This window comes from Haplochromis burtoni, unplaced genomic scaffold (assembly GCF_018398535.1).
Source record: "Haplochromis burtoni strain Fernald_Lab_line unplaced genomic scaffold, NCSU_Asbu1 Contig_28, whole genome shotgun sequence".
Classification (NCBI taxonomy): Eukaryota; Metazoa; Chordata; class Actinopteri; order Cichliformes; family Cichlidae; genus Haplochromis; species Haplochromis burtoni.
The window spans coordinates 525,096-534,959 of record NW_024582389.1 but is presented as its reverse complement, the minus strand read 5'-3'; the positions used below and the strand labels follow the sequence as shown (position 1 = coordinate 534,959).

General features: G+C 43.0%; 2 protein-coding genes across 2 annotated transcripts; one reads left to right on the top strand and one right to left on the bottom strand.

The window, feature by feature from the left end:
* Positions 1 to 268: 268 nt before the first annotated feature.
* Positions 269 to 6,693, bottom strand: vps18 (VPS18 core subunit of CORVET and HOPS complexes). The gene is made up of 9 exons (XM_005917620.2): positions 6,262 to 6,693; positions 6,029 to 6,170; positions 5,115 to 5,206; positions 4,462 to 4,712; positions 3,933 to 4,286; positions 2,557 to 3,819; positions 2,173 to 2,382; positions 1,641 to 1,877; positions 269 to 1,534 (listed from the first exon to the last, which is right to left on the bottom strand). Exons 1-9 carry the CDS (start codon positions 6,362 to 6,364, stop codon positions 1,238 to 1,240), a joined length of 2,949 nt encoding a protein of 982 aa, XP_005917682.1. The 5' UTR covers positions 6,365 to 6,693; the 3' UTR covers positions 269 to 1,237.
* A 361-nt stretch (positions 6,694 to 7,054) lies between these two features.
* rhov (ras homolog family member V) lies at positions 7,055 to 9,331 on the top strand. The gene is made up of 3 exons (XM_005917619.3): positions 7,055 to 7,394; positions 7,557 to 7,615; positions 7,869 to 9,331. The coding sequence occupies exons 1-3, from the start codon at positions 7,190 to 7,192 to the stop codon at positions 8,313 to 8,315; spliced, it is 711 nt and encodes a 236-aa protein (XP_005917681.2). The 5' UTR covers positions 7,055 to 7,189; the 3' UTR covers positions 8,316 to 9,331.
* The last annotated feature ends 533 nt before the right edge of the window (positions 9,332 to 9,864 follow it).

The following is a 9,864-nucleotide window of genomic DNA, read 5'->3' as shown; positions in this document are numbered from 1 at the left end:
GATTCTCGGAGGACAAAAACAACGAAAAACATATTTTATAATCTAACTTACCAGTTATAGTCTCTGATAATGACTGAATTATATAATGACTACAGGCTCATGGAGTTGGTAGCAAGGTTGTTATAATTAAAACTAAGAATTGAAGTTACTTATAAACCAATTATTTCTGTAAACTGAAATAAAAATAAGAATTAGACTTCGGAGAAATTAAAACTAACAGAAACAATAATTCGTTTTTTGCAACAATAAAATTAAATATACAGGAAAATTCTTCCACATCTGTTTATTGAACATGGCAAGTCCACCACTCTAGGCACATTAGCTTCCTGTCATCTGTGTTTGGATTATAGTACCAGTTGTCAGCCTCTCAAATCTTGATCCTGATAATTGTAACTTAAAAGAAAAGAAAAACTTCCAAAAACTGGCAGGCAGCGAACCCAACAATGACACGTGCATTTGCAATCACTTAAACTCAGATCTTCCTGTTAAAATGCAGTTTACACAAAATCCCCAGTTGCATCTTTTTCACTTATGCTGCTCTTTTCATATTTTCCTTTAACTTACTGGGCTGTTAGTAGTCAACTGCAGTCTTGAGAAACTTTGATGAAGCACAGGGCTTTTCATTTTCCACAGTAAACATAAAATGATTTGTTAAATATTTTTTACATTTAAGCCAAGTCAACAAAAAAAACAAAAAACAAAACAAAAAAACAAAATCTGTCATAACTGAGAAGCTGTACTGTGCCATAGCTGAACTCAAAAACAGCCAATATGTTATATAATGTTTAGATGAACACAGATGCATTAATTGGAGAGAAGAGACAGAGCTTAGGACAGGCAGATATTTTGTTAGTGCATTTTGTGTTTTCACTGAATCGAACAAATACACAACATAATGCAGTTAACAGCTAGAAATGAGTGTAAAGCAGTTGTATCCTTATATATAATCTGAGGTTTAGGCACATGTATGCAGTATACAACTCTAGCACAAGCATAGATCAGGTTGGTTTATGTCTTCTCTATGTTCTTCACTACATACTCCTAGTGCAAATGTTCAGTTTCAAATACTGACAACAAAACAAGTGCAGTTTCTAGAGGACAGAAGCTGATTAAGTGTTCAGCAGTAGGCACTACCAACAGGATATCGGCATGTCTCCGCTTAATGTGTCTGTCCTGTGGATCATCCACTTTCGCTGACAGATAGTGAGTTTGTAACGAAGAGAAAAAAAGTCTTTGTTCACAGCCAGCTGGATTTCTCCTCCTCAAATTTCTGCGGATCGATGAAAGGCTTGTCGATAGATTTGATCATCAGTTCGCCGCAGTATACGCACTCGGATGCGACGATGTCATCAATGTCTGATTTTATCTGCTCACGGCTTGTGCCCGCAGTGGCCTTGCCCAAGCTTGATGTGTCACCCTCATCCTTTGGTGCTGGACGGTGGCGCGATTTGGATGATTGCATGGTTGCTGCCAGCTTTTTATGAAGATCCTCCAGGCGATTCTGCTTGAAGGCCGACAAATGAGGAGTCACTTCCTAAAAAAAACGTAGAAGGAGAAAAAAAAAGGTCAGAGGACATATTCAGATTGATTACTGACTGAATCAAATAAAAAGTGAAATATTCCTGTGTGCAGCAAGTTACCTGCAACAGGCAGTCATTGTGGAACATGTGCCCACAGAGGAACAGATAGAAGGGCCTGTTGAGCAATGGGAAGTCACAAGCAGCACACTTTTCTTGGGAATCCACTACACCATACTTGTTCCTCATTTCCTGTATGTCTTCCCTAATACGTTTTGCGCTCTCTGTGGCCTCTTCCATTTCCTGCTTCAGCTCTTCAATGTGCTGGTTGTACTCCTCCAGCGAAAGGCAGATGGCCTCCTGAGAAACCATGATGAACAGAGCATTAAGAACCTTCATTTGAAATAGTACACTATTTTGTGTCTTTGTGAATGCAGATGCCAGCCAGTATCACCCAATCTGGATATTCATCACCTACTACAAATAGAAAGAAAAAAGTGCCTAAAACCTTGCCCACTGCTTAAAGATTCTACTTATGAATACACAGAATGTGATTACTGAGATCAGGTCTCACCCGACCGCTCAATTTACTGTAAAAACACACACACTGAGGGAAAAAAAAAAGACAGGAAAGAACATCCTACTTATTACAGACCTTAAAGTGGTCGATGGTGACAAAGTCTGGAAAGAAAGGAAGGATGTCTTCAATTTTGAGCAGGTTGCAGCTGGACAGACAGTTCATGGCTTTCTTAACATCTTCTTCCTTCTGCACCACATGCTTGGCGATTTTCAGCCAAAGCTTTTTCCTCAACTCCTCATCATCCTCTGGGAGGTCAGCGCAGGACTTGGCCAAGTCCACGTCTACCTGCGGACAATTAAAAAAACGACAAAAAACAGTGCAACAATTGAAATCGCCAACTGCTGTCTATAATTTTGATAATCTGGAAAAAAGAAAAAAAGTGACACAACATTTCAAGGATTTACATATGTTCACCACTTCTTTACAAGCACTGCTGATCCATTAATATACATTACTTACTTCTAAAGCAAGATCCACTGCCTCCTCATACAGTTCCATAATCCTATAAACCAGCACACAGGCCTGCCTGTAGCCATGCTCCGCACACAGCCTGAGAGCATACTTGAGGTCGTAGTGGATCTCTGAGGCGTGTGTGCCTGCCTGCTCTAGATACCACAGCAGAGAGTCTGGTTTGTACTTTGCATAAAGCGACAGCAAGTAGTTATGGATGGCCTCCTCTGTTACCATCAGCTCATAAACGCAGAACTCCATGTAGCGGATGGTCTCATTGATCTGCTGCGTGCTGCCCATCTGGCTGTAGTTCATCAGAGCTGGGATGAGCTTCTTTGGGTCCAGCCTCTTGCCCATCTGAATCCACGCGTCCACCACGTTTTTGGGAATGTGCTGCATGAGCACCGGGGAGAACTTGTAAAAAAGCTTTTCGTCACAGTGCTTGGAGAGCACATCCAGAGCAGCACTGTACTCGTCGTGCTGGCAGTAGTGGGATATCACTCTCTCGTAGTCCTGCATGACGACTGAGAAGTAAACCATGTCGTCCACGTTGCCGTGGCTGGCCAGCAGGTCGTAGATGGTGGAGCGGTTGTTGTACAGGCAGTCTCTGTGCTTGGAGCTGCCAAGGAACTTACGAAACTCGTCACGGGTTTCTTTGAAAATGACGCTGTTGCCGTCACTCTCCAGCTGGCCGAGGCGATTCAAGTAGAGCTCAGCTAACCAGGTGACCAACAAGGTGATCTGAGTTCTCTCACTGGGTTTGAGATTGTTTAGTTTCTTCAGTAAGAACTCCTTTAAGGCCTCCTCTTGTTTGGCTTCTATGAACTTGAGAGCAATCTCTTCAAAATAGTTCTGTGTTTGTGCATAGCACATGGCGCTCTCCAGATAGCGTTTATTCTGGAAACAGTGCTCAGCTTCCTTTGCCAGCACCATGTCCATACACTCAGGCCGATCGCGACAGTACTCCTTGGCCAGATCAAATTTATTCATGCTCATGTACATCTGCCAGACATCCCTGGACTCCCGCTGGATGTGATATCGAAAAACTGCCCGCTCAGTGTAGATCCACACCAACCCGCCAACTGGGTCTTTGATCATTTTCTTGAGGCTGCCAAATTTATCTGGGAACAAGTCCTCGTAAACCACTTGCCCGTTCAGAGTGCAGATGGCCTTAACTCGGTCATGAAGCAAGAGCAGGAAGTGGAACTGTGTCAGCACAATGGAGATAGGCTTGTTTTGATTAAGGTCAATGTCTGGAGTGTATTCCCACACCTGTTTGTGAAAGAGGAGATGTGGAGATAGTATATGACACATAAAGACAGCAAGGATGAGATATTACTAAGAAAAATGTTAAAAAGTTTTCACACACGCTGACTGACATTTACCTGCACATCACTCAGCAGGGAATCAGGCCTGACGTAGTCAAGCTGACCATAAAGAACTCCATTACCCATCATCCAGGCGAACGCCTTGGGGGACGTTCGCAGCTTAGGGGTGTAGAAGGTGATCTCGCTGTGTCCCATATTGACTGGGAACTCCTGGAAACTGGGCAGCAAGTCCTGATTTTGATTGAAGATGGAACTGAAGCCTTGCTGCTCCGACCCCTCGGCTACCTTACCCACAAACTGGAACAGGCGTTTGCGTGTGGTAGCTATGATAAAGTACTTGTTCTCCAGGCCCCGCTCGACCTCCAAACAGCAGACTGGAGCAGGTTTGCCATCCTCCTCCACAGAGTGGACCTACATCAGGATGTTATCAATTATATCAAGAGGAAGAAATGAACTACATCAGGATTTTCTTCTGTTTCCACAAGTGCATTAAATGTATATGCTTATAATACAGTTTGAACAGTTAAAACTTACAAAGCAGATGTGGCTATCATGTGCTAAATAGCAGACGTAATCACTTTCTCACCTGTCTAAAGTATTGATCTGGATTGGTGTTAAACAAGCTGCCCTCATTCGCAGAGATCTCTGCCTCAAAAATGATGCCTTGACTCGTGCCAACCAGGATAGGTCCTGTGCTGGTCTCGTTGCCCAGCAGCTTGTTCCAGCCCACACTCTCGATGAGGTGGCCTCTCCAGCGGGACAAACTGCGCACCTTCTGGGTGTTCCTGTTGAGGTACAGACACTCACTGGTGTTCAAGCTGATCAGCAGATGGGAGCCTGTAACGGAAAATATGGAGGAGGTTATAGCTGTTGTTAAGCAGTCATAACTGTGACATAGCATTTATATATGATGATGATTTATAGATTGATGCACTGCCAGACATTTTTGTCTAATTGTTTTATCATATGAAACTGTTGTCTTTATTCAAGTTCAGACTTGCTGTGCATGGAGGTTTGTGGCTGCTAATATTACAGCACTTATGTATGAATGCTGAATCACCTCAAAATACACAATGACAAATCAAAATCAATTATTTCTCCAATTATACAACAATATATAATATCTGCATAATCTATAACAACATAACATAGCACTGTCTTGCAGAATGTTCGATAGTAATTAGCAGTCCATTTATAATGTATAAACAATATTTTGAAAACTATTATGGTTTATCTCACCTGTTGGGTCCAAGAACAGTCTGTGCACTTTACTGTCATCTTTCCTTCCTAATTCAGTCTGGTTTGGTTGATCTGGTTTTGCTAAGTCAATCCTACACAAAAGAACAAAATATCTTGAAACAGATGTGCTGAATAATACAACTGTCTTAACAACAAAGTTAGAACGCTGTGTAAAAATGTGAATAAAAACAGAATACAGCTAAACTAAAGCAAGCGTAAACACAACCTGACAAACGTTTAAAACTAGGAAGATTGTGCCCATTGTGAATTTGAGGTCTGAAAAAAACAGAAATGCTCTATCCATCTATTTTCTTCTGCATATCCAATTCACAGTTGTGATCGGACTGGGGCCTATTCTGGCTGTCACAGGGCAAATGATGGAGCACACTTTGGACAGGTGACCAGTCTATCTCTGGGCTGTTGCAGAGAGACATTCAGTTTAGGGTCCAACATATTAACCATACAGTATCTTCTAAACTTAGGCCTTACTTCTTTCAGGAAGACAATGCTAAGCATGCCAAACGTCATTGTTCACATATTCCACGGGCATAGCTGTGTAGTGACAGTGTGTGGGAGATTAAAAACACTTTTCAAACGAGAAGTCCATGAGCTGCTGTAAGCAGATGAAATTCAATGCCGAGCACAGATGGGAAAACGTTTTTGATTTCCCAACAGCATCAGCTCCTCTCCCACACTGGCAGACCGTTGTTTAAATGAAAGATAATACAGCAGTGTGGTAAACACGTCCCTGATCCAAAACATTTTTGATTTACATTTTAAACTGCACCTCCATGTTTTTACAAAATGGGTTAATGACGGTAAATTACAAAACAAAATAACAAAACCTAATGAAACTAATCAAAGCCATACAAACAGCAGTGAGCGTTTGAACTGCATGTCATTGTGCTATTTGCCTTAGCAGGGTGTCCTTTCCCAGACTCATGCACAGCTGATTGTTGCAGACAGCCAGATGATTTATCTTCTCAGGTGGGGTGAAATCAATCCTCTGCTTGTTGAATATCGGCTTCTCTTCTTCAAGCCTCGCGTTGACAAAGCCTAACGTTGAGAATATAAATGTCTGTATCAGCCAAATATTCCCCACTGCATCTTAGCAAGGAGCTTTAAAAAAACGAAGAGGGCGACCTACCAGAATGGGTTATCCCGATGTTGGTGCTTGACAGGCGGCTGTGCTGCTGCGCACTTTGCCGGATGTTTTGAGAATCCTCGTACTCATCGAGAATTGAAGCCATGGTTAAAAGTGCCTCAGCTCACTTATTGAATGGATTAACAATACAGGACAGGAGCCAACCCTAAAGCAACATGGGGTGGGAAAGAAAACCTGCTAGCAGGTAGCTAGCCAGCTAGCACAAATTTACCCGTTAAAGCTGCAGTAACGTATTTCCTTTCTCCGCGTGTGTCTAAGTTAAGAAACAAAAAAGCACAACAGACGCGTTTATTCTGCAGCATTAACACACGAAGAGAGGAAATTTCAATCATTCGTTTTGTCACACCAGCTAACTTAGCTTCCGCGTACAGAACGCAGGGTAGACCGTGATAATCAGGTGACACATGGAATCATGTGACCACTTTGAATGCAATGCTATCTTGTAAACACCAGGGAGCGTAGTTCGTCCAAAAGTGATTGTATTTAGACGCTTAGAAAAAATATAAATAAATCCTGAGCGCTTTTGTCATTTACATGTTGTTCAAGTATCGGATACTTTTCATTTTTAAGTTACAGACGGCAAAGAATTTCTATATAATATTTTCTCCACAATGAATGTCTAATATATATGGGCTTTATTAAAACAAGCTAATCTATATATCTAGCTAATAGAGAGAAAAGCTGAGAGAAAGCTGTTGTTATTCTTCTGTCAGTGGGCGTGTCTATGCAAATCACAACCTGTCTGAGCACAGTAGTTGCCCTAAATACGTCCCACCCCGCACATGTTGCTCCTCAGTCTACAGTCAGTCTGGTGGTATGTGTCAGAGAGAGAGGCAACCTACGGTATCTAGTGTCGCTGCGACCGGGACGGAGAAGAGTTTGCATTCAGAGGTTTAATGTTCGGCTCGACATGCCACCTCACATGGATTACTTTTACCACGAGTCCCGAGTCCCATCTGCGTGCGGGCTGACCCGGGAGGATGAGCTCGATCCCGCTGTCATCAGCTGTATGCTGGTCGGAGACGGAGCCGTCGGGAAGACCAGCATGATCATCAGCTACACCTCCAACGGATATCCGACAGAGTACAAGCAGACGGGCTTTGATGTCTTCTCCGGTGAGTGATGATTTTTAGTTTTTAATGACAGCACAGATTTACATTGAGTGGCAAGTTATGTTGGAAGTGGAATGGCACCAGAGTGCACGAGCTGCATGTTCTGATGTTTGAATTGGTTACTGTGTTTACTGTAAATTGACTGACTGATGTGGTTTTTAACAGGTCAGGTCCAAATTGACGGATCTCCTGTCAAAGTTCAGCTTGTGGACACTGCTGGCCAGGTATGGATGCCTTTACACTTGAATCAAGAGTTTCATTTAAGGCTGACACAAAATACCAAATTATCCACTGATGAGACACCCTTTTGAATTTAATGATATGAGCTATGAAAGTACAGACCGTCACATCCTTGCTTAACCCACTGTGTGACTCACTGACAGGATTTCAAGCTGAATGTTAATGGCGTATCTTTATTTAGTGACTCAGACTTGGTGCTCACTGATCGGCATTAACCCTCGCTCTGTCTCCACACAGGAGGAGTTTGACGAATTCCGCGCTATGTCCTATGCCCACACGGATGTCTTCCTCCTGTGCTTCAGCATGGTCAACCCCACCTCGTTTCACAACATCACCAAGAAGTGGGTACCAGAGATCCGTTCTAACAACCCGACTGCTCCCATCATTCTCATAGGGACTCAGTCCGACCTGCTGCTGGACGTAAACGTCCTCATCAACCTGGACCGATCCAACGTCAAGCCGGTTCTGAGCTCCCGGGCCCGGAGCATGGCGGAGAAGATCAGAGCCACGGAGTACATAGAGTGCTCGTCGCTCACGCAGAAGAACTTAAAGGAGGCCTTTGACTCCGCCATCTTCGCTGCCATAAAGAACAAAACGCGTAAAACCAAGAAGAGGAGGTTTTCTGACAGGCGAACCAAAGCGTTCTCCAGGTGTAGCTGGAAGAAGTTCTTCTGCTTCATCTGAACTCCTTGTGATTGTCGACCCTGTGGGTTGTGGACAGAACCTTGTTATTTATTTGATTCTCCTACTTTCACTTCGATCACATATTCAGTATGTGGCCACATAGCACTGTTTCCTTTTTTTTAAATGATTTGGCTTATTTTCAGTGGGATGCCAAATGGGGAAACAAAAGACACGCTTGAGAGCACTGAGCTAACATCAGCAGTGACTACAGAGAGGATTCTGGGTCGTTCTCACATTGACCCGGGACAACAGTATTGTTTACATTACATTTACATGTTTGATTTGGTTCACATAGCCTGCGCCCCCTTGAGAGGATAGGACGGTGTGAGCTGACACTTCAGTGTGGGGAGATGAAGAGATCAAGCTCGGGCAGGCACAGGGAGAGAAAAGAGAAAAGACCAGGTCTTCATGTAAAGCTGTGAATTTGCATGGTGCTCTGCCTTTTAATGTAGGCTTGTGAGAGAGATAGAGAAACGGAAAGTGTCGGGTCTGTGTTTGAGCAGATGGGCGTTAGCCACTTAGCTGCTGTGTTCCCACTGCCTGACTGCACCAGCGATTTATATGAAGCAGCTGTGAGTTCACCTTGCTGTGTGAGCTGCCGCATTCTTACCTGCGTGCAAATCTCCCCAGGCTGGTTTTTCTGTTGCTATTTTCTGTCCTCCCCATTTAAGGTCAGCTGACACTTCTAATCAAGCCGGTGTTTATTTCCTGATTCACAATTGATAAAGAAAACACAGAGGGAGATTTTGTTTGTGAATCTCCTCGTCTTAAGGTAAAAGGTTGCAAGAGACCAGTGACCTTTGGCTTTTTATTCCCCTCTCCTCATCAATCTGCATCTGTGAAAGCTAGCACTGCAGGGATCCCGACTTCCTACCACCAACCATCTTCATCCCGGCTTTCTTATTTGCCTCTTCTTTGTTTTGTTGGCTCAATACGCTGCTTAAATCCTCCCGTGTGTACAGTTAGGGGTTGCTAAACAGCCTATGTGTGAATGCAAGTGTAAGGTAAATACACTTTAAAAAAACAAGCTTGTACCTGTGACAAATGTGTAAGAATGAAAACAACTTACATTTGCACTCCAGTGTTTTGTTATCTGGTGGGTGTAAACTTTTGTATATTTTGTTATGCTTCTCGTGGAAGTCAACTAAATGTTTAAACTGTTCTGTTTGTTAAAAACAGGTCTTATCATCGCGCGTATGTTTATGAAATATCACACGAGGCACAAGTTTTAACAGGATTAATGTACTCTACAGATTTGTTATATTTTGTATCATTACCAAATCACCATTAATCTTAACCACCTTCTGCTCTAAAGCTGTGTGTCCTTTACATGGAGTGATGTGATGCCAATAAATGAAGTGAAGCTCATCTATCTTCTGTGTTATGTATATATTTTTTTAAAAGTAGTCTGCATTTGCAATTCACAGTTGTTTATGTGGTGTGATGCGAAGGAAAACTTTGTAAAAAGCCGAAGCACTGCTCTCTGCAGGGTGCCCGAAAGGTCCCCAGGATCACACCGGGTAGTTTTCCTGAACCACCCTCAGCCCAA